The sequence below is a fragment of the Torulaspora delbrueckii genome, chromosome 6 (assembly GCF_000243375.1).
Source record: "Torulaspora delbrueckii CBS 1146 chromosome 6, complete genome".
In the NCBI taxonomy this organism is placed as follows: domain Eukaryota; kingdom Fungi; phylum Ascomycota; class Saccharomycetes; order Saccharomycetales; family Saccharomycetaceae; genus Torulaspora; species Torulaspora delbrueckii.
The window spans coordinates 559,119-582,166 of NC_016506.1; the positions used below are offsets into that span (position 1 = coordinate 559,119).

Sequence of the window (23,048 nt, forward strand, 5' to 3'; positions counted from 1 at the left end):
AGGTTTCTCATCAACCTATATTTGTAACAATACATCCATATTTAGTCAGTAATAGCGTTATCACGTGACTTTTTCATCGCTATACCGCGAACGAACGAAGAAAGTTCACCCAGTAAAAATTCTAGGCACAAATCATCGACAACTGAATGTCAGTTTGGAAGTCGTAATTATAGTGGCAGTCTGGACTTTGAGTGGCCGGTAAGTTGCATTTGGCTCTTGGGTATCTAGCAGACACTTTATTTGCCTGGTTTTCGGTCAAAATCGGCAAACAAAATGAAGCGCCAGTCTCATCATCGATCCGATAATAACCAACCTATTGCATTTGCGAGGAAGCATAGATTCAAGGATACCTTGGCACTATTTATCGTGTTTTTAAGTTTCAATCATTTTGCATCGTTATGCTTGTTGATCTCTTTTGTTATAGCAACGAGGTGCAGAAACTTCTTGGCAAATTCCTTTATTACATTATTTTTGTCCAAAAAGCCATCCCCTCCCATGACTGAAGTATCTCACGTTGATCATGAATCAAGTACGGAATATCTAATGAATCCAACCGATAGGAAATCAACTGCATCTTACACTCGGAAAAATAGGCTCAATCTGTCAATACCCTTATTATTAGGCGAGATGATATTTGCAACGATATTGAAGTTTTACGGCGAGGATTACTTCATGAACCCTATCGAGAATTTGGCGCTTTCCATTTTAGCATCGTCTATGATCAATGACCCTAGCGATTGTTTGAGTTACGCGACTTCATGTTCAGTATTATATGCTGCGACATTGCACATTTACCGAAAAAGTGGTGTCATTCGACATTTACATGAGGTTCTAAGTCAGCTGGGTTCAATTTACTCTTTATCAATTCCATTACTCAAGTCTGCAACGCCGCTTGATGGCGAGAAGCTGGCTCAGAACCTCCTTTCAACTGGAAAGTTACTGCCATGGATAGACAGGTATGGACGTCATTTATTATATTACATCTCATTCCATATCGTGGTCTATCAATTCGGTCAGAGCACGTTGAACCCTCACCATTACGACGATAAAGTAAAAATCTCTAAAAAGGCATACTTGCCCAAAAATGAAGCTAATCGAGGAGCAGGGCAGAGAATTAGTTCTGGAAGCACATCCAAACCCTCCTTCGAAGCTACAATATCACAGAATCCACCAGCAAGTCTCGCCGACAGGGGTATTAACGGCACTCAAGATGCGACTACCAACTCCAGTCCGGGCCTTTACAGCGCGGCAAATCTAACCGCTAATTATCATAAGAAAAACGTCGAAAGGCAGACACCCACGCCATATTTCACCGAGGTCGTAAGTCAATTTGAGTCTTTTGAACCCTCCTTGACATTTACGAGTGAGAATAACTTTCAAGCAGGAACCACCAATGTCACACTACCTTCGCCTACCACATCTCGAGGAACAGAGAGCGATGAGGCTGCGAAGACCTATACAAATCAATTTTATGAGATCAAAGTGGATTTCAAGAAAAATCGAGAGACTCGTAACTTAAACCTTGACGTTACAGTCACTAGTAATCTAGAGAATTTCATCCGTCACCTTTTCAAGAGGAAAAACCAGCATTTGATACCGCCTTTGTGGTCAATCGTCGTAACCTTGAAGACTACCAATTTCGAGAAAAAATATTTGAATGGAACGAGAGAAGTTTCGTTGACCCCAACAAACTCAGGGACAGGTTCTGATAATGAGGTCGCGGATAATTGCATCACACCCACTAATTCAAATAATAGTTTCAATGATGAAGTCACTGAGAGCGTTTTCAATAAATTGCAATCGTCTGGGACAATGGCTGTGATTGCACAGACAGCTTCTGATGATTACGCTCAATTGCACTTAGTATCAACTAAGGATAATATTTTCAATAAAAATGACAACGATTTCAAAGTTTGCATCGTGGAGATTGCGAGTAACTCTATAACGTTCCAAATTGAGAATTTGCATGAAGGTGAACTTATCGTTCTTGTCAACGGTGTCATTTGGTCTGAAGTTTCATGCGCTCTTATTCTGGAACATGAAGGCGAAGAGTTGGTCGTTGTTGGTGGCCTAGTTCCAGCCTGCTCTTATGATATTCAGTTTATCAACAGACTGAACCAGCTGGAGGACTATTTGATTGCCGACCTGATGGTCAGGACTGTAGGGGGTCAAGAGGCGTCTGAGAGATTCGAGAATATTGATTTTAGTTTCCCTTCCTATTATCATAGAAAGTTTTTGTCTCCATTATTAACTTTGAAACACTCAGTCTTGACCACTAATACCAACTTGGCCGAGGGTCGTGTGAAGTTGAAGAAGAGCAAGAAGGAAATTAGCAAAAAGTTAAATGCCTTGAGACAGGAAATAGATCATTATAAGAGCAAGATCTCGCAAAACGCATCGAATGACGAAAAGAGCGCATCGAAAGTGGAAAGCCTGAAGACTGCCGTACAGCAAAGTGAAAAAACGTTGGCCAAGTTGGAACAACATTTGAAGCAGACTAGTGACAAGGAAGCCTTACTGGAAGAAGAATATTTGAAACAAAAAGATGCCCATCTGAGAAAGCAAATGGAATATAGCAAGCTAGAGGATTTACTCAAGACAGAATTGAATACTGCAAAGAGTAAGAGTCAAAAGTTGCAGCAAGACCTGAACCAGTTAAACGCCAAGAAGGAAAAGCTTAGTGCAAAACAGGAAAGACTCCAAAAGGAGGTTGATCAAACCACAGAGGCATTCGAACTTTTCAAGAGTCAATTTGTGGCTAAAAGAGAGAAGGATAGGGCTAAGAGGTTTGAGAATAGAGCACGAGAAGCTAACGAGTTTGAGATGAACATCAATGGACTGGAACAAGATATAAGCCGCCTTGAAGGTGAGAATGGCAATATCCAAAAGATTACGCAGCGAATTTGACAACGAAGCTAGTAGGTAGTCGTTCTTATATATGCATGTACCAAAAAACACATCAATACATAATACTTTCATTTACCAGAATCGGCAACGGCAATCGATCAAATTAGATATCATTATCATAAATTGGCAAGCTTGGTCTTCATGAGGGTCCTCAATCCCACAAAACCATTATCTGGGAAGCCGTTCAACTTGTGGTCCTCCAGACAAGCTTAAATAATATATATTCATGTGGTGTATTTAGTACATTACCACTTTAGATTTCAACTGTCTTATTGCCTCCTTAGCTTAGTGGTAGAGCGTTGCACTTGTAATGCAAAGGTCGCTAGTTCAATTCTGGCAGGTGGCAAATTTTTTACTGCCAAATCCTTTTGAAAAATTCCTTCTAGCTAATAGGCAGAGCTCCCTCTAGCTAGGCGGAGCGAGCCGCGCCAGAAGGAGGGCGTCCGCCTAGCTTTCCGCCTAGCTTTCCGCCTAGCTTTCCGCCTAGCTTTCCGCCTAGCTTTCCGCCTAACTTTTCACCTAGCTCTGCCTAGCTCTGCCTAGCAGGCTGAGCTGACAGCCAGTTGTCGAACCCGAAGAGCCCTGACAGGGCGGAAATTAGCCCTAATAGAGAAGTGAAAAATTGCAAGGCCATCTCGAAAGAGAGAGAAGATTGAAAATAGCTGTAAACACGTAGTTGACTCATCCAAAAGGGCTATTAAGCACTTTTTTTTGACCAACGAACTACCAGCCATACCCATTCGTGGTTGTTAGGCTTTATTCTTTTATTAATAGCCCAGTGCGTTGTACTATAGCCAATCAATATTTACCACTCATTGAGATATGTCAACTTTGAAGAGAAGAGTGTCTGAGTTGAGTGAAATAGAACCTGAAACTTTATCGAAGAGGAAATTCAATGATTCAAGGGAAGAGAATGACAAGATAGAGGAACAACATAGTGAATCTGAGGGCAGTGACGACGAGAATAATTACGATGATGGCAAACCTCACAGTGGCCCAACTGCTGCGAATACTGCCGCACAAGATATTCAAATTGTCAGAGAGACAGCTGAACTTTTCAAGTCGAACATTTTCAAATTGCAGATCGATGAACTGCTACAGCAAGTCAAGCTAAAGGATTCTCATATTCTAAAAGTGGAAAAGTTTCTGCATATGTTACACGATATGATCAACGAAGTGCCTGAATGGGAAGAAAAAAGTCTTGCTGAGGCCGATGCTTTTTTCAAAGGTAAGATTGTTACTATCCCATTTGTGGATCCAAAACCAGATTTTGCTCATACCAACTATAAAGTGGATTACAAGACCCCAGACATCTCATTAATAGGCTCATTCGCGTTGAAAGCAGGAATCCATCAGCCATCTGGATCGACAATCGACGTTTTATTAACGATGCCAGCTAAGTTGTTCGAAAAGAAGGACTTCTTAAATTTTAGATGTTTGCACAAGAGAAGTGTTTATCTAGCTTACTTGACTCACTATTTGACAATTCTCATCAAGAAGAAAAACTTGGACGATTTCCTGCAACTAGAATACTCATACCTGAACGGGGATAGGCTTTTACCAATTTTAAAGCTTTATTGTAAACCATCTCACAGTGAGGCGACAAAATCTGAATACAATTTCTACAAGACCAAATTTTCGATCAACTTGATTATTGGTTTTCCGTATAAGATCTTTGATCCAAAGAAACTATTACCAAATAGAAACTGTATTCGAGTAGCACAAGAGGGGAAAGATGTACCGTTGCCAGCCACGCCACTGTACAATTTTGCAGTCTTATCCTCCACAACTTATGAAGCATTTTTGAAATTCTTGTACAAGACCAAGAAGCAAACAGAATCTTTCAAGGAAGCAGCTAAACTAGGCCGGCTATGGTTGCAACAGCGAGGTTTTTCATCTGATGTAGCCCATTCAGGAGGGCTTGGAGGTTTTGGGACTTTCGAATTCATGGTCCTAATGTCAGCATTATTGAACGGTGGTGGTATCAACGGTAACAAGATTTTGTTACATGGTTTCTCTTCCTATCAATTATTCAAAGGTATCATCAAGATTCTAGCCACAACAGATTTTTGCTCTACTGGTCATCTAGAATTTCATTCCGATACATCCTCACCTTCTAAATATTTCGAAGAAGGATTCCAGACACCAACCCTCTATGACAAAACTACGAAAGTAAACATTTTAAGCAAGATGTCTATTTCTTCCTATGAAATGTTGAAGATGTATGCTCAAGAAACTTTGTTGATGCTCAATAATGTTGTACAGGACCAATTTTCCAACGTCTTCTTAACAAATATCAATAAGATCAACAATATCAAGTACGACTTCATTTATGATATTCATCTACCGGCGACTGGGAAGGGTGATCCAGAGTCCTTACTAAACTCAAGGTTTGGTCCTATGGAAAAAATAAAATTCATCACTTTGGAAAACTTTTTTGTGAATAAGATTGCCAACGTCGTCAAATTCGCCCTTGGTGATAGAGTCAAATACTTTGAAGTTGAGCTTATCGGTCGGAAGAATACTTTTCCAATCACCAAAAGAAAAGTTTATTCCAACTTCAGTAGTCACTTGAATTTGGAATCGGTGAAGATCAAGATACTCAACAACCCTTCCGAGAGCGAAAAGTTGGTAACAAAAGGACCGATACATTCTGAAGAGCCCAGTCCAGAAGCTGTCGCTTTCAAAACATTCTGGGGATCGAAGTCATCGTTACGTCGTTTCAAGGATGGATCGATATCGCATTGTTGTGTATGGACCACATCATTCTCCGAACCCATCATTTCAGCAATTTTGGATTATTCTCTCAAGAAACATATATCAGAACAACTAAGCATCGAGAACGGTACGACACGTTATTTCCAGGATCTATTGCCTCTACCAAATCTACCAGGATGCTCCAAGACATCAGTGTTGAGCTTGACAAGTTACTACAGCATAAAGAAATCATTCGATGATCTGTATCGTCTAATCTTCGAGACTGAACTACCACTATCCGTAAAATCGATATTACCTGTCGGCACGGCCTTCAGGTACACATCACTATGCCAACCGGTGCCTTTTGCATATTCAGATCCAGATTTTTTCCAGGAGGTCATATTGGAGTTTGAGACATCACCAAAATGGCCAGATGAGATCACGTCACTTGAAAAATCGAAAGCTGCATTATTGCTTAAGATTCAGGCTGAGCTGGACTCCAAATACGGTGACAAATATAAGACCTTTTTCACAAGAGATGAATCAATTCCTAATAATTTGGAAATTACTCTTTTGAACATCTTAACACCAGAAGGATACGGTTTCAAAATCAGAGTCCTAACTGAGCGTGATGAGATTCTTTATCTGAGAGCCATATCGAACGCCAGAGATGAGTTGAAGCCGGAGCTAGAAAGAACCTTCCTAAAATTCACAGCCAAGTACTTGGCATCCATTAGACACACCCGAACAATTGAAAACATATCGCATTTTTACCAATTTTACTCCCCAGTTGTCAGACTGTTCAAGAAATGGCTTGACGCTCACCTTCTTCTAGGGCACTTGAACGACGAATTAGTGGAGTTGCTGGCCATGAAGCCTTTCGCTAATTATGCCCCATACGCCATTCCTGGCTCTGTCGAGAATGGTTTCCTAAAGATCCTACAGTTTATTAGCGGATGGAACTGGAAAGATGAGCCATTAATTTTGGACCTAACTAGGCCAGACGACTTTACCTCAACAGACGGAGAATCTGAGCTAGATGCCAAGACTATGAAAAAACTTTCAGAGGGTCTCTCGTTGTCCCAATATAAAGGAATTCAGTCGAACTTCAGGAGTTTACGTAACGGAGATCCTAATGGTCTGCATTTGCAATTCTTCGTGGCATCCAAGAATGACCCGAGTGGAATCTTGTACTCTAGTGGTATTCCTTTGCCAATTGCAACGAGATTGACTGCTCTAGCCAAGGTTGCCCTGAACCTGATAAAGACGCATGGCGTGAACAAGCAGACGATTGATCTTCTCTTCACTCCAGCATTGAAGGACTATGACTTCGTCGTCACGCTAAAAACTCCAGTACCTTTGAAATCTTCATCTGGTATCATCAAACAATCAGAATTTAAAAATCTAGCCAACGGCCAACTATTGTCCGGCTTCCCTGCTGATATATCTCAAATGATGGACAAAATGGACCCTACCTTCCATTTGGTAAAGTATCTCAATCTGAAATACAGAAATACCATTATCTTCTCCAGTCACAGGTATATCGGTGTCAGCGGTGGCGACAGAGGTGACAAGAATGTCGTTACTGGTTTAATTAAGCCCTTGTTCAAGAAAGATCAAAAATTCAGAGTCAATATGGACTGTAATGTCGAGCCAGTCGATGATCAAATCGTCAAATTGAATAAAGATGCCATTTTCCATGAAATTGCAGCGTTCGCCAGAGATTTGGTGGTAAAATTCGAGAGCGAATAAACAAGATATATCGAGATACTGATTGGCATTCTTATAGATAAATACTTAGTCAAATTATCATTAACATATTACTCTGTGCCAGTCGCTATCAACGGGCACGTCTATTAAAGGTTATTCACAATAGTCAAGAAAACATCTATAGCTCAAGGTATGTCATTGGTGACTCGAGTGCTACTTCGTAGATAAATTACCTCGATATATGAGGCTGTCATTGGCCTGTAAAGTTCCAGTGTGAAGCCATTATGGATGACGATGCGTCCCTAAGAACTGAGAATGAGCGGGTTTATCAATTACGAAGAAAGAACTTCCAGAGAAAGCTGGTTTCAGAGGTTAGTTACTTTGGGTTTATTATCATTGTGCTATACTATTTGAAATATGGCTGTACCATTTGGACTCTGGTGCTAAGAACAGTCGTTCAATCGCTACTAGCAGTACCGTTCCCGAGTGAGATACAAATACGAAGACTGTCACAAGCTAGAGAAAATTCAGGCTCTGCTTATCTTTCTACTATTTCTGGAGCTATGTCAACAGACACAGTGGAAATGCCAGGTGCTTTTCCCTCGACCAGTACTCAAGAAACTGCTCCCAGATCAGAGGAACAGATAAAGAAGGAGATTGACGGAGTAAAGATTAAGATTAGAAATGTTCTATTCCATGCTTCGCTTACCATCAATTTTCTTTACCTTATATTTGCCCTATTGTTCCCTACTAATTTCGTGGGGAAACTAGAGGGCAATCATTTACGTGAAGATGGATTGACCAATACCCCGTCGCCCTTCAACAACGCAAATGGGCTTATTCAAGGGGAACGTAAAGGCGGCTTCTTCTTGCAAATGATAGGAGAAGCCATACCGCAGAGTAATTTAAAGGGAAATGTTGGAGTTATTATGTTCGAATTTGCAATTCTTTTTTGCCAATTCAGCTTATTTACGCTGACATGTGTGAATTTTGCCAATCTTGACGAGTTGACCACCAATGACGAAACCACTGAAGATATGAACTCCCACAGTGATGGGTATGATGGCAAAGTCCATGTAACTCAAATTGACCCCATAACAGCGATCGACAAAACAATGTCCTCCTCGATAGAGTCGCAGCGGGAGCCACAAGCCCTGGTTTAAAACTATAATCTGTAAGTATAAGCTTGTAGATCTTAATTATAATAACCTATATCTTACATGTGATCTTTATCTTTAAATGCGTATGCCTATTGGGTTATCGGGCAGTTCTTCAAGTATTCCGCCTTGTTCTTCAAAATCCTCACCGATTTGAAGAAGATTTCTTCTGGTGTCATGGCTCCAGTGCTTTCGACGTTGAAGATGAAGTGATCTCTCACTCTCCCTAGCTTTACACTGTCAGCGAATTCTTCATGTCTTAGAACCTCTCTAGAGACTGTATCCCTTCTCGCATCTTTCACAACAGCTTCACCAGTAGACTCATCAATATCGATCACACCAGGAGAGAAACATTTTTGGAATTTCTTGGCAGACTCTCCCGTTATAGGTTTCGTGATGTTAATGTGTGGCAATAGTCTGTACGAAGCAGTAGCCACAGGCGAAAATTTAGCATGATCTCCACCAACACCCAAAATACAATGTGCTCTTAGAGAGATTTCCTGACCGGGCCTTAGTTTAGCCAGTAAAATATCTGGGTCTGCTGGCACCACGGGACACTTGGCGAAAAGCTCTGCTTGACGACCCTGTGGTTCGAATTTCAAATCATGGGCATAAACACTAGAGTTTCTGTATAGGATCTTGGGATCAGTGCAATCCTTTGGTGCATCTGGGTTTCTTGTGCATGTAACGTTCAAAGTTAAAACGATGGTGTTCTCATCGGTGAATCGCTCTTCCTCGGGCAGAGTAGAGTCCACCCAAGTCAACATATCTGGATCAACTTTCAAGGGAACCAAACCTATCCTGTGTGCTAGCACTTCATCTTGGATCACAGAAGTGTTATTCAGAAAGTAAACGTGTTCCGGAGCTAGCGAGGGCACTTCGGAAATCATAATACGACGGAAAGCATTAGCAATCGAAGTATCAATGTGGATCAGGTCAAAATTAGCTTCCCTTTCGGTAAGACTCTCTATCTGGACATCGAACGTATTCTTAAATTTTTCCACATCCCATTCATTATCACCTTCCTTCGAATAACCAGGGAAATCGTTTGATGTTGTGTTTGTTACACGGTTATACTCGATACCAACGATATTGGACATATTTTACAACTGATTGGTATCTAAAACCACTTTTAATATGGCTCTAAATCGTCAAACAACGTTATTTTATCAAAGTTACGCTCATCTCATCGCTCAATCTAATCGAAAATTTTCCATCTTTAATAAAAAATTGAAAATTCTGAAAATTCTCAAGATTATTTGATACGATTGAAAGCTAATGAAGGCTTTAACCATTCGATGAGCTAGCTAAATTGACCAGTTAAGCTGTTATCGGCGCGCTCAATGGACGAGGATTTTACTCATGATCTGGAGTTTGACTTGGTTGAGGAAGAAGCAGTCGATGAGGCGGGGGATGATGCTGAGTTCCTAGAGAGGTTTGTTGGAAACCACAGAGCTGTCAACGTATCGCAACTCGATGGGTTGAGCCACTTTGCCTATGTGGAAACCTTGGAAAGCAAATTGCCATGTTTGAATTCTGGCGATACCGAAAAGTTGGATCAATTGAATGCTCTGTCATCAATTCTGCAAGGCGAGATCCGGTTGTTGCATGACTATACCAAAATACTTTATAGACAGAGGTTTGCGGAGCTCGAAAGTCTTGTGCCCGACCCTGTGAAATATGTGGAAGTCATAAGTATCATTGAAGAAGATGAGCAAGCTTCATCGGAGAGGTTTGAGAGGGATGCCAAGTTGTCGAAGGAACAAATTCTGGTGCTCATGATGTCTATGAAGACTTCGATACGGCAAGAACGACAAATAACAGACGGCGAGAGAGCAGTCTTACTTAGAGCTCGATCTTATATGCTTGCGATCGTGTCGGTCCGAGATAAAGTAAACGGATACGTTGTGCAACGAGTATCGCACATTGCACCCAATCTCTGCGCATTAATAGGTCCTGAGATCACCTCACTGCTACTGTCACACTTCGGTGGTATTCTCGAGCTGAGTCAAGCTCCAAGTTGTAACTTGGCTTCCATAGGAAAGAATAAACATCTCACACATGAACTGCATACTTCTTTGACCGGCGTACGACAGGAAGGATACATATACCGATCCCAGCTTGTACAAGATCAGCCACCCCAATATCATAAGCAGATGCTTAGAATGGTATGCGCTAAGATCTCACTAGCAGCTAGAGTTGATGCAGGCATAAATTCAAGCCAAGAGTCCGATAGTTTATTGGGTGATAAATGGAGGCGTGAAATAATGGAAAAAGTACATAAACAGCAGGAATCCGCAAGTAACGCCGAGGTTAAACCACTTCCAGTCCCCAAGGATGAACCTAAGAAGAAGAGAAGCGGTAGAAAGTTCCGTAAGTATAAACAACAATTTCAACTATCCCATCTCAGACAATTACAAAACCGTGTAGAGTTCGGCAAACAAGAACAAACCATGATGGATGCATATGGGGAGGAAGTCGGCCTCGGCATGGTCAACTCTTCTTTACAAAATGCTACAGGTGTAGGGTCTGTCACCAAAAGAAGTGTAAACAATTCTGCGAAATTGACAAAGACAATGAAGAAAAGAATTGGGGAAGCCAACGATCAAACCAAAGACTATTTGGCCTCTCTAATAAACAAGCCATAGATAAACAAAAACAGTTAATTGACTGTTTGAATTGAATGACTTTATAATAATATTGTAATATTTTAGCTACTTAGCGACAGTTTTTCCGAATTCGGTATGAGGATAAACAAAGGACGCACAAAGAACATCTCAAAGGATCCAAATCAAAAGATCTCGAACAGCTCAACAAGGTTAAAAAGGTCATTTAGACTTGCTCTGGAGACTGAGAAAGACTGCTTGTGTGTAATCGGGGGATGTTTTCGAGGTCTGAGAAAGAAATTGAGGCTTTGGCAGGCGATATAAACAGCTTCAGTTTCGATGCTAGTTCGAACAATTCAAGGAATCCATTGAGATCCGTTGCTTTACCAGCGACCCCATCTCGTAATAAGGAGAACGGATATGCGGGAACTCCCTCTCCAACAAAATCAACTGTCTATGTTGGCGACGAAAGTTCGAGAATGGACATTGATGAGCCCACCAGGAATGACATAGATATCAAAAACTCTCCAAAGAAGCTACCGCGTGATTTCCATGTCAAAGCAGAATTGCATAAGACTCAGAGAGTTGTGAGTGTCTGTCAGATGTATTTCCTCGACTATTACTGTGATATGTTTGACTATGTGATTAGCAGGAGACAACGAACAAGGAAAGTCTTGGAATATCTGAATCAACAGAAGACCTTGAAAAGCTTACCAGATGATCGGTTAAACTCTGAGTGGGTCGGATATTTGGAGAAGGAGCATGATATATTAAGAAAAAGAAGATTGAAGCCAAAGAATAAGGACTTTGAAATGATCACCCAGGTTGGTCAAGGTGGGTATGGGCAAGTTTATTTGGCAAGAAAAAAGGATACCAAAGAAGTGTGCGCATTGAAGATTTTGAATAAGAAGCTACTGTTCAAGCTCAACGAGACCAACCATGTGTTGACAGAGAGAGATATCTTGACTACGACGAGATCCGAATGGTTGGTGAAACTACTCTACGCTTTCCAGGACTCGGAGAGTCTATATTTAGCGATGGAATTCGTTCCAGGAGGTGATTTCCGTACATTGCTCATTAACACAAGATACTTGAAGAGCGCACACGCCAGATTTTATATCAGTGAGATGTTCTGTGCTGTGAATGCTCTACATGAACTTGGTTACACTCATAGAGATTTGAAACCTGAAAACTTCTTGATAGATGCGAAAGGACACATAAAGTTGACAGACTTTGGTTTAGCAGCAGGTACTGTTTCAAATGAAAGAATTGAAAGTATGAAATTGAGGTTAGAAGAAGTTAAAAACTTGGAGTTCCCTGCTTTCACCGAGAAATCCATCGAAGATAGAAGAAGGATGTATAATACTCTGAGAGAGACCGAAGTTAATTACGCGAACTCTATGGTCGGCTCACCAGACTATATGGCACTCGAAGTCCTTGAGGGTAAGAAGTACGATTTTACTGTAGATTATTGGTCGCTTGGTTGTATGCTTTTCGAAAGTTTGGTTGGTTACACGCCATTTAGTGGATCTTCCACCAATGAGACGTATGAAAATCTAAGACACTGGAAACAAACTCTGAGGAGACCAAGGTTGGATAACGGTAGACCTGCATTTTCTGATAGGACATGGGATGTGATAACAAGACTAATAGCGGATCCTATCAATAGACTAAGATCTTTTGAGCATGTGAGAAGAATGCCATATTTTGCGGAGATAAACTTCGAAGGCTTAAGAGATATGTGTCCACCATTCACACCTCAACTAGACAGCGAGACAGATGCTGGCTATTTCGATGACTTCTCAAGTGAGGCCGATATGGCCAAATATGCTGATGTTTTCAAGAGACAAAACAAACTATCGGCTATGGTTGACGACTCCTCAGTTGATTCTAAACTTGTTGGATTCACATTCAGGCACAGAAAGGGCAAGCAGGGTTCTAGCGGCGTGCTCTTCAACGGGTCCGAACGCTCTGATCCCTTTGCCACATTTTACTAACCATAGTCACATTTCATCATCATTCAATCTTTTTTTGTAAATTAGGAGATTTAGTTAAAGTCATATTCAAATAAACATATTTTGAAGTCAATTTCAACTCTACGTCGTATCCTGATCGTTGTTGTCATGGTAGCGATGATATAGCTCATCGAAATTTGAAATAAAGTCTTGAAAAATACTAGTTCTTACAGACGAGAGTAAGCCAAGATCATCGCACATTCGACCGAACATGACAAAGGCTAAGATGTATGTTGTGATATGAGTATCCTCAAATATTATCGAGACTTTGGTTGGATCACTAACATCGTACTGCTTCTATAGTTTAACCGTCCATTTATCTTCAGATGATCTTAATGCTGTGATCGAGAAAATCAGAAAGTTGAACACCAACGCAGGTCCTTTTGATCATGTACTCCTACTTGGTGACTTTGATCCACAGTTTGAGAATATTTGTATGACTGGCACACCGCCTATTGTTTCGCTATCATCGACTCGCGCATTACAGGCAGGGACTAAGAAAGATTATATGACTTCGCAAAACTTATTTGGTATTAGAAAATTAACAGATAAACTACAGGTTGGATATATTATCCTTGATAACAATGAACTCGTTGACGCTAAAGAGTCCATCTTGAGTGTTTTCAATGAAGCCCATCAAAGAATTGATATTTTAGTCACCACAGCTTGGAGTGTTAGCTGTGCAGAAAAGAACCCAAATATCCTGGGAAATGGAGTTATCGATGAAATTGTCAAGAAAGTTAAACCAAGATATCACTTTGCCACGGGCGATGCAAAATCTTTTATAGAATTCGAACCATTTGCCTGGCCCGATGGCAAATATGCTACAAGGTTTATTAATCTACCCACATATCAATCGAAAAGCAAGTGGGCTTATGCTTTCAACATCGGAACGGATGAAAGCGCTAGTGAAGAATTACCACGTAATCTTATCGAAAATCCATATCTGATAAATCCCTCTCGTAAACGTCTATTGGAGACGGATCACGAAACAGATGGTACGACAACAGGCCCCAAAAAGCCCAAAACCGTACTACCGACTGATTGTCATTTTTGTTTCACTAACCCCAATGTGGAGGACCATATGTTTGTGTCAATCAGCGACCATGCATACTTGACCACAGCAAAGGGCCCATTGAGTGTACCTCGAGGTGACATGGATTTCTCTGGCCATTGCTTACTCATACCAATTGAGCATATACCTAAGTTGAATATGGGTCAGGAAAAGTTCCTCAAGAGCGAATCTGTAAAGGAATTGAACTCTTACGAGAAAAGCATTGTCAACATGAATTACAAAAAATTTGATATGTCATCTGCCGTGTTTGAAATTCACTCTGATAGATCTATTCACTTTCACAAGCAGTTGATCCCTGTCCCAAAGTACCTGATTATGAAATTTCATGATGCCCTCCAGAGACAAGTGCATTTGAACAATGAAAGATATAAAAGCAATGCAAAGCTAGATTTCAAGACGTTCAATTCGCAAGACGACTCAGAATACCTAGATATTGTTAATGACCAAAAGCAGAATTATCTTAAATTCACGGTGTATGAAACTTCAGGAAGTGTTCCTACCATTTATATCTCTACGATTCAGCCGGAGGATCGAGTCGATCTACAGTTCGGAAGAAGAGTGGTAGCGTTTCTACTTCGACTTCCAAAGAGAGTCAATTGGTCCTCTTCCGCTTGCAAGCAATCCAAAGAGCAAGAAGAGGAAGAGGTTAGAAAGTTTCAAAAGGGCTACAGTGACTTCGATATTGCAAACAAAGCAGAGTAGATAACACATGCAAACGAATCGAATTTGTAATATAATGCTAATTAAAGAACTCTTTATACACCGTTCATCCCGTCATCTCCATCATCTTGCAGATCAAGTTTTCTTCTTCCACCACGATTCTTGATCGCAGCAATTTCTCTAATCGCAGCCTGCTTTTTGACCTTCTTCGTCATTCTGGCAATTTCATCCTCAGCATCTTCACTCTCTTGCTCAGCATATTGCATAACCAGTCTACGACCGAGTAAATGGACACCTTGTAGTTGATCCATTGCATTTTCTGCTTCTTTAGGCAACAGAAATTCAACAAAAGCAAAACCTCTGGCTGATTTATCGAATTTCTTGGGTACTCTTACAGATTTCAGATGACCAAATGAACTGAATAATTCAAAGATATCTTTCCTAGTAGCTTCGAAAGGTAAATTCTTGACGATAATCTTACCACTCTTCTTGCTACTGCTCTTGCTAGTGTTACTGCTAGCTCCAGCTCTATGAGATATTTTCAATTGTAGTCTGTGTCCGTTAAGAACTGTCCCATCGACGGCTGAGATCACAGCTAATGCTTGTTCTTTGGTTCTGAATTCCGCAAATCCAAACCCCATAGACAGTGTCTTATCCTTGTTCTTGGGGTCTGGTTTGGTCTTGACTTGGGCCACGACAAATCCAGTGAATGGCCTAAAGACTTCAGTCAATTGCTGTGAATTTGTCGAGAAATTTAGATTCTTGATGAATATCGACACTGTAGGACCATCAATTGAATCGTCTAGAGTATCCTCATCGGTCTTTGATAGGTCTTTCGCTTCCATGAGATCATGAGATGATGGCTCGATCTCTTTGACGTCCTTCGGTTCTTCACCGCTTTGCGAATCCAAAGTTTCATCGCTTTCAGCACTCCTAGTAAAGCAATCTTTAGGACCCATTTCCAAGTAGATAATCCCATCTTTAAATCTTTTGTATGCTAGCTTAGTGAACGCTGCTCTTGCTGATGTGACGTCCCGGTATTGGATAATAGCTATAGTTCCGGCTGGCGGCATCAAAAATCTCTCCAATTTACCAAATGGCAAAAATAAATCACCGAGCTCTTCAATAGTAGTACCAAAAGGAAAATTCTTCACCAAAATAACACGGTTATCTCTTTGATCAGCATTCTTCAGTTGACCAAATTTTGTTAAATCAACACCTTTAGATTCAAAATATTTCCTAACATCACCAATAACATGTGCTTCTGCTAAGGCTTGCTTCACCGCAGAGCTTGAGTTTTCTGGATCAATGAGCTGTGATTTTTGCATCCCTAATTTGGCCGCTACACTACCTAACACAGCATCCTGATTCATGTATAGGGAATTCCAAGCGAATGATTGCTTCGATGCTGTTGCCTTTCTTTTCAATTCCTTTTGCTTCTTCAATGGCATGTTCTTTAGATCGAACTCGTCCAAGCGATGATCTTTCTTCGCATCTGCAGGTAAGATGTGTAGCAATCTACCCTGAAAGATTTGCTTGTCCAAGGCAATGTAAGCTTCGGCCGCATCCTTTGAATTCTTGAACAAAACGTAAGCAAACCCTTTTGATTTACCAGTTCTTGTATCGAGAGCGATGTGTACTTCTTCCAACTCACCATAGGGGCTGAAAAGCTGTCTAAAATCTTGTTCTGTAGAGGAGTAAAGGATATTACGCAGAAAAAGCCTCCCAGTTCGACAAATTTGCTCCATCGCTTTATCTTCATCTGTCTTGTTTTCCTCCTGAATAACTGCTTGGACAACTTCTTCCTGAGCTTCGTTCTCTTCAACAGGCTTCTTGCCATCTTGTTTAACTGGTTCCTGTTCACCATCTCTAATCCTAACACGCCGTTGCTTGAACCAATCAAGATCTGAAACGGTTTCATCTTTTGCCAGCTCATCTGTTTTCTCATCATTCACCGAGTCCTGTTGTTCGGCCTCATAGTCACCTAATCCAACCATTTGTTCTTCAGGTTCCTCCACATTTTGATCATCTTTCTTGAAATCAACGTATTCTTCATCACTTTTATTCTCTTCATCCTCTTTCAATGCCAACGCTTGAGCTAGTAGAGAGTTTCCTGGCGCACCACTTTCTTGCTCAGTATTTTGACCTGCTAATCCAGGAGTCTCCCACGAGGCTACTTGTGAGGTAGGTTTCATCGTCTCGATAAACTCCTTTAATTTTTGATCCTTCTCGACCTCGGCATCTATCGAATGTCCCTTCTTCTTGTCGTGCACCGTCTTTAACTTTTTAGTCTGCTTATCTTCCAACAATCTTTCCTCCTTCTCCCTCAATCTCTTCAAGGCTTCTCTTCTCTGCTCCCTCATCGATTTGGGTACTCTTGGATCAGCAAAACTCTTAGCCATCGCTACTTCGATCTTTGATGTATTAATAAAAGACCCATCAAAGTAGTTTACCGCATCAAACGCATCTTCTTCTGAACGATATCCAATAAAAGCGAACCTCCTACTTTGGCCATCTCTATCTTTAAGAATCTTTACATCTGTGATCAGCTCCCCAGCGGTTCTGCTATTACCATTTTTATTAATCAACCTCTTAACAAAGTGTTCCCTCAATTTGGCATCATCCAAATAAACAGGAAGCCCTTTGACTATAATACGTGACATATTCAACCACTATGAACCTAATTCAGATCCTTTCTTCTAATCCTACCGATGAGGTGAGATGAGATGAGATGAGCTCGAAATTTTTCAATATTGTATATTAATTTTCCAGGCAAGAAGGGCCATAGAAAAAGAAAAAATATATATATAAACTACAAGATTTACAAAATAAGCACGAATAATTAGGCAGAGCTCAAGAGATCCATTCCCAAGGTTTATTTGACCTCAATTGGTTTTTCTTACTACGCTCAAGGTTTATTGATCGAATAATGCTCTATTCCTTCTATATTTCTTCTGAAAGTTCATGAAAATTTTTTCAGTTTCCCGTAGTGAAAAAAGTGGCTCGAAGGCATCGATGCGTCAATCTTTCTCGATAGCCTATCTTGTTACTCATTGTTCTGTTAGTTTGATTATTCTCGTTCGTGTATATAGTTTTTTCTTGAATGCTAGATGCATAGGTTGCTGTACCTGCGATCACCTCTAACTGTAGCGTCATTGTCGTTACCACTCAGGAAAAGTTGGAAATTTATTCCCCAGAGACAGATACCGGGTTTTGGAGTACTGCCTGTTCAGCAATATAGACATTTCACTATGAGTGACCTTGATAATTTACCTCCAGTTGACCCAAAGACTGGTGAAGTCATCATCAATCCGTTGAAGGAAGATGGGACTGAAAAGACTCCAAAGGAGATCGAGAAGGAGAAGAAGAAGGCTGAGAAGCTGTTAAAATTTGCCGCTAAGCAGGCCAAGAAGAAAGAAGCAGCTAGCAGTGACTCCGGTGCTTCTGAGAAGAAAGAGAAGAAGAAGAGCAAGAAGAAGGAAGCTGAACCAATTCCAGAGTTTGTGGACAAGACTGTTCCAGGGGAGAAGAAAGTTTTAGTTTCATTGGATGATCCTGCTTTGAAAGCTTACAATCCTGCCAATGTCGAAAGTTCGTGGTATGATTGGTGGGTTAAATCTGGATTTTTCGAGCCAGAGTTCACCCAGGATGGCAAGATTAAGCCAGAAGGTCTATTCTGTATTCCTGCACCACCACCAAATGTTACTGGTGCCTTACATATCGGACATGCTTTGACTATATCCATTCAGGACTCTTTGATTAGATACAACAGAATGAAAGGTAAGACTGTTTTATTCTTGCCTGGATTCGATCATGCAGGTATTGCTACTCAATCTGTGGTCGAGAAGCAAATTTGGGCCAAGGAGAAGAAAACCAGACATGATTATGGTAGAGAAGCGTTTGTCAATAAGGTGTGGGACTGGAAAACTGAGTACCATAACAGGATTAAGGGCCAAATTCAAAACTTGGGTGCTTCTTACGACTGGACCCGTGAAGCTTTCACCCTGGACCCTCAATTGTCTAAGGCTGTTGTCAAAGCATTTGTCAGATTGCATGATGATGGTACCATTTACCGTGCCCAAAGATTGGTGAACTGGTCTGTCAAGCTGAATACTGCTATCTCTAATTTGGAAGTTGACAACAAGGATGTCAAGGGCAGAACTTTATTGAGTGTTCCAAACTATGACGAGAAAGTCGAATTTGGTGTCTTGACCTCTTTGGCCTACCCAGTCGCCGATTCAGAGACTGGTGAGAAATTGATCATTGCTACCACTAGACCAGAAACCATCTTTGGTGACACTGCGATTGCAGTGCACCCAGAAGATCCTCGTTACAAGCATTTGCACGGCAAGTTCGCTCAGCATCCATTCCTACCAAGAAAAGTTCCTATCGTGTGCGACTCCGAAGCCGTCGACATGGAATTTGGTACTGGTGCTGTCAAGATTACTCCTGCTCATGATCAAAACGATTACAACACTGGTAAACGTCACAACTTGGAGTTCATCAACATTTTGACTGATGATGGTCTTCTAAATGAAAATTGTGGTCCCGAATGGCAAGGTATGAAGAGATTCGATGCTAGAAAAAGAGTCATTGAAGAATTGAAGGCCAAGGATTTGTACATCGGTCAGGAAGACAACGAAATGACTATTCCAACTTGTTCAAGATCTGGTGATATTATCGAACCTTTATTGAAACCTCAATGGTGGGTCTCTCAAGGCGACATGGCAAAGGAAGCCATCAAGGCTGTTAGAAATGGTGACATCACAATTACTCCAAAATCATCTGAGGCAGAGTACTTCCACTGGCTGGAAAACATCCAGGATTGGTGTATTTCCAGACAATTGTGGTGGGGTCATCGTTGTCCAGTGTACTTTGTTCATATTGAAGGTCAAGAAGACGACAAGAATGATGATAAGTTCTGGGTTGCCGGTAGAAACTTGGAAGAAGCTCAGGAAAAAGCTAATGCCAAATTTCCTAACCAGAAGTTTACTCTTGAACAAGATGAAGATGTCTTGGATACCTGGTTCTCATCTGGTTTATGGCCTTTCTCTACTCTAGGCTGGCCTGAAAAGACCAAGGACTTGGAAAACTTTTACCCATTCTCCATGTTGGAGACCGGTTGGGATATTCTATTTTTCTGGGTTAGCAGAATGATTTTATTGGGCTTGAAGTTAACTGGCTCAATCCCATTCAAGGAGGTTTTCTGTCACTCTTTGGTACGTGATGCTCAAGGTCGTAAGATGTCTAAATCCTTGGGTAACGTTGTGGATCCATTAGACGTTATCAGAGGTATTAAGTTGGATGACCTGCACGCTAAATTGCTGTTGGGTAACTTGGATCCAAGGGAAATTGAAAAGGCCAAGGCAGGTCAAAAAGAGTCCTATCCTAACGGTATTCCTCAGTGTGGTACTGATGCTATGAGATTTGCTCTATGTGCCTACACAACCGGTGGTCGTGACATTAACTTGGATATCCTGCGTGTTGAAGGTTACAGAAAGTTCTGTAACAAGATCTACCAGGCGACCAAGTTTGTCATGATGAAACTCGGCGACGGTTACCAACCGCCAGCTAAGGAAGGGTTATCTGGTAACGAGTCTTTGGTCGAGAAGTGGATTTTGCACAAATTGACCACTAGCGCCAAGACTGTGAATGGTGCCCTAGAGAAGCGTGATTTCTTGAACTCGACTAGTGCTATTTATGAGTTCTGGTATTTGGTTTGTGATATTTACATTGAGAACTCCAAGTATCTGATCCAAGAAGGTACGGACGTTGAAAAGAAGTCTGCCAAAGACACTTTGTATTTGTTGTTGGACAACGCTCTAAGATTGATTCACCCATTTATGCCATTTGTCTCTGAAGAAATGTGGCAACGTTTGCCAAAACGTTCCAGCGAGACTGCTCCAACTATCGTCAAGGCATCTTACCCAATTTACAATGAAGCCTACGATAACGAAAAGGCTGCTACCGCTTACGATCTAGTCTTGGATATTACCAAGGAGGCCCGTTCGTTACTAGCCGAGTACAACATCTTAAAGAGCGGTCAAGTGTTTGTTGAGACCAACCACGAAGAATCATTCGGAACCGCCGAATCCCAAAAGGATTCGATTGTTTCGATGATCAAGGCTATCGACAATGTCAACGTTGTGCACCAGGTGTCTGAAATTCCAGAAGGCTGTGTTCTTAAGGCTGTGAACCCTGAAGTCAACGTTCATGTGTTAGTCAAGGGACACGTTGATATTGACGCTGAGATTACCAAGGTCGAGAAAAAATTGGAGAAGGCCACCAAGACGAAGCAAGGTCTGGAGAGCACCATCAGCAGTAAGGATTACGAATCCAAGGCCAATGAGCAGGCCAAGGAGGCTAACAAGAGCAGACTGGACAACACCGTTGCCGAGATCGAAGGTCTTGAAGCTACTATTGAAAATTTGAAACGTTTGAAATTATAAATGAAGTCTGTTTAATAGCTCTGTATAGAATCAATTACCATTATCATTTACCTTTGTTCGTACTATTTCATCTGTTATCTTTGCAGCCAGGAAGTTTCTCATGAATTGTGCTTGTTCTAGACAGCCTTGTTCACCAACTTGTAAGACCTTCAAAAGTTGTGCATCGGTGAAGTCTCCATTACTATCGAGCAGCAAAACATTCGCCACTTTCTTACTACCATCTGTGAGCTCTAAAGCAAGTGTGTGTGCTGATAGCGACACTTTTAACAGATCGCCAGTAGGATTCAGCACTAATTCGCCTGATTCCTTCAACACAGCCAGCGATACGCTTGAAGAAAAACTATGTAAAGCAAGCTGGGCATCAATGAGTGCCAAGAAGGCCGCATTGATACAACAACTCAACTCCTTTTGTGAAAACTCGCCTTCATCTTCCCCAGCTTCAAGGATTTGACATGTTATTTGGCACAATTGGCGCGGGTACTTGCTGCAAACGATCAATGGTGTCAGCACTGCTCTCAGACGATCTTCCATCAGCTTTTCCCTAGTATTAGGCACTCCCTTGGCGGGTCTAACAACCACTTCAAGTGCCAACCTAGTGGGCAGTTCTTGCCTAGCTTTGGGCTCAACTGGTCCTGTTACGGCGCAGAGGACCTTGGTATCACGACACTCAAACTGCGAGGATCCATCGACGTTAGTAAGAACTCCAGTAGATACTTTTATAGTTGTCATCTTGTTCAATTTCACTACTGTTAAAGCTCGATGAGTCGTTGAAATTTTTCAAGAACAGTTAATTATAAACACTCTTCGAAATTGCAAGATATAGATAGGATGAACCGATGTACCGACGGGACCATTTACGTCAAGGTGAGGAATCCAATGTTACTAGAAGTTTGATAGCCGGTTCTGTGTCTGGTCTCCTAGCGCGGTTTGGTACAGCCCCCATGGATACGATTAAGATTCGATTACAGATTACCCCAGGAAACGCCAGCTCAGGGAAAGCTTTGAATGTGGTGAAAGAGATGTTGCACAAAGAGGGCATACGTGGCTTATGGAAGGGCAATGTCCCCGGATCATTGATGTATGTTGTATATGGCGGAGTGCAGTTTGGTACTTATACCTTTTATAACCAGTTGTTATCACCACTAGCATGGAATAGTCAATGGCACAGTTTTGTGGTGGGGGCTCTCGCAGGAATGTCCAGCTCTTTTGTTTCATATCCATTTGACGTTTTACGGACAAGGTTTGTTGCTGACCGTTCACGACAATTGTCCACTTTACGAAATACGATAACTCGTGTGTTCCGCGAAGATGGCCCTAGAGGACTATTCAAGGGATTGACGTCTTCGATGGTCACCATAACCCTCGCTACGTCCATCCTATTTTCCACCTACGAATCGATTCGCATATACTGCGAGCGCCCACAAAGAAACGCACTACATCGTACTCTCGATACGTTTGCGAGTCCAATAGCTGGACTCATCTCTAAACTAGCGACTTTCCCACTGGACACAATACGTCGTAGGCTTGTCCTAAGCAATTCTAGCGACCATAAAAGTTTCGGAAACCTTTACAAGTCTTACCACCGCCGCAGTGTGGCTCAGATCGGGCTACAAATTATACGCCAGGAAGGTATAACCGCCCTTTATCGAGGCGTCACAATGGCATTATGTAAGAGCGTCCCCAGCACCGCCATAAGTCTCTGGAGCTTTGAACGGTCAATGGCTCTCTTGGGCGGGTAACGCTGCTCTTTGTCAGTTTAAGGCAAAAATTGG

General features: G+C 41.5%; 11 protein-coding genes and 1 non-coding gene across 12 annotated transcripts; 9 read left to right on the plus strand and 3 right to left on the minus strand.

Annotated features, from left to right (window-relative positions):
- Positions 1-273: 273 nt before the first annotated feature.
- On the plus strand, positions 274-2,907 carry NNF2 (Nnf2p; the record flags this gene model as incomplete). Its single annotated transcript, XM_003682281.1, has 1 exon — positions 274-2,907. One exon carries the CDS (start codon positions 274-276, stop codon positions 2,905-2,907), a length of 2,634 nt encoding a protein of 877 aa, XP_003682329.1.
- A 274-nt stretch (positions 2,908-3,181) lies between these two features.
- Positions 3,182-3,253, plus strand: TDEL0Ftrna4T. Its single transcript has one exon. It is a non-coding gene; the product is annotated as a tRNA-Thr (tRNA).
- A 476-nt stretch (positions 3,254-3,729) lies between these two features.
- On the plus strand, positions 3,730-7,356 carry UTP22 (rRNA-processing protein UTP22; the record flags this gene model as incomplete). The annotated part of the gene is made up of 1 exon (XM_003682282.1): positions 3,730-7,356. The coding sequence occupies one exon, from the start codon at positions 3,730-3,732 to the stop codon at positions 7,354-7,356; it is 3,627 nt and encodes a 1,208-aa protein (XP_003682330.1).
- Positions 7,357-7,598: 242 nt separating this feature from the next.
- On the plus strand, positions 7,599-8,477 carry GLD1 (Gld1p; the record flags this gene model as incomplete). Its single annotated transcript, XM_003682283.1, has 1 exon — positions 7,599-8,477. One exon carries the CDS (start codon positions 7,599-7,601, stop codon positions 8,475-8,477), a length of 879 nt encoding a protein of 292 aa, XP_003682331.1.
- Positions 8,478-8,563: 86 nt separating this feature from the next.
- Positions 8,564-9,571, minus strand: RPC40 (DNA-directed RNA polymerase core subunit RPC40; the record flags this gene model as incomplete). Its single annotated transcript, XM_003682284.1, has 1 exon — positions 8,564-9,571. The coding sequence occupies one exon, from the start codon at positions 9,569-9,571 to the stop codon at positions 8,564-8,566; it is 1,008 nt and encodes a 335-aa protein (XP_003682332.1).
- A 243-nt stretch (positions 9,572-9,814) lies between these two features.
- On the plus strand, positions 9,815-11,119 carry PRP31 (U4/U6-U5 snRNP complex subunit PRP31; the record flags this gene model as incomplete). Its single annotated transcript, XM_003682285.1, has 1 exon — positions 9,815-11,119. One exon carries the CDS (start codon positions 9,815-9,817, stop codon positions 11,117-11,119), a length of 1,305 nt encoding a protein of 434 aa, XP_003682333.1.
- Positions 11,120-11,352: 233 nt separating this feature from the next.
- On the plus strand, positions 11,353-13,074 carry TDEL0F03120 (serine/threonine-protein kinase DBF2; the record flags this gene model as incomplete). The annotated part of the gene is made up of 1 exon (XM_003682286.1): positions 11,353-13,074. The coding sequence occupies one exon, from the start codon at positions 11,353-11,355 to the stop codon at positions 13,072-13,074; it is 1,722 nt and encodes a 573-aa protein (XP_003682334.1).
- Positions 13,075-13,303: 229 nt separating this feature from the next.
- DRN1 (Drn1p) lies at positions 13,304-14,869 on the plus strand (the record flags this gene model as incomplete). The annotated part of the gene is made up of 2 exons (XM_003682287.1): positions 13,304-13,320; positions 13,396-14,869. The coding sequence occupies 2 exons, from the start codon at positions 13,304-13,306 to the stop codon at positions 14,867-14,869; spliced, it is 1,491 nt and encodes a 496-aa protein (XP_003682335.1).
- Positions 14,870-14,922: 53 nt separating this feature from the next.
- On the minus strand, positions 14,923-17,490 carry MRD1 (RNA-binding ribosome biosynthesis protein MRD1; the record flags this gene model as incomplete). Its single annotated transcript, XM_003682288.1, has 1 exon — positions 14,923-17,490. The coding sequence occupies one exon, from the start codon at positions 17,488-17,490 to the stop codon at positions 14,923-14,925; it is 2,568 nt and encodes an 855-aa protein (XP_003682336.1).
- A 447-nt stretch (positions 17,491-17,937) lies between these two features.
- VAS1 (valine--tRNA ligase) lies at positions 17,938-21,276 on the plus strand (the record flags this gene model as incomplete). The annotated part of the gene is made up of 1 exon (XM_003682289.1): positions 17,938-21,276. One exon carries the CDS (start codon positions 17,938-17,940, stop codon positions 21,274-21,276), a length of 3,339 nt encoding a protein of 1,112 aa, XP_003682337.1.
- A 30-nt stretch (positions 21,277-21,306) lies between these two features.
- Positions 21,307-22,005, minus strand: RRP46 (exosome non-catalytic core subunit RRP46; the record flags this gene model as incomplete). The annotated part of the gene is made up of 1 exon (XM_003682290.1): positions 21,307-22,005. One exon carries the CDS (start codon positions 22,003-22,005, stop codon positions 21,307-21,309), a length of 699 nt encoding a protein of 232 aa, XP_003682338.1.
- Positions 22,006-22,112: 107 nt separating this feature from the next.
- Positions 22,113-23,015, plus strand: TPC1 (thiamine transporter TPC1; the record flags this gene model as incomplete). Its single annotated transcript, XM_003682291.1, has 1 exon — positions 22,113-23,015. The coding sequence occupies one exon, from the start codon at positions 22,113-22,115 to the stop codon at positions 23,013-23,015; it is 903 nt and encodes a 300-aa protein (XP_003682339.1).
- Between the last annotated feature and the right edge of the window lie 33 nt (positions 23,016-23,048).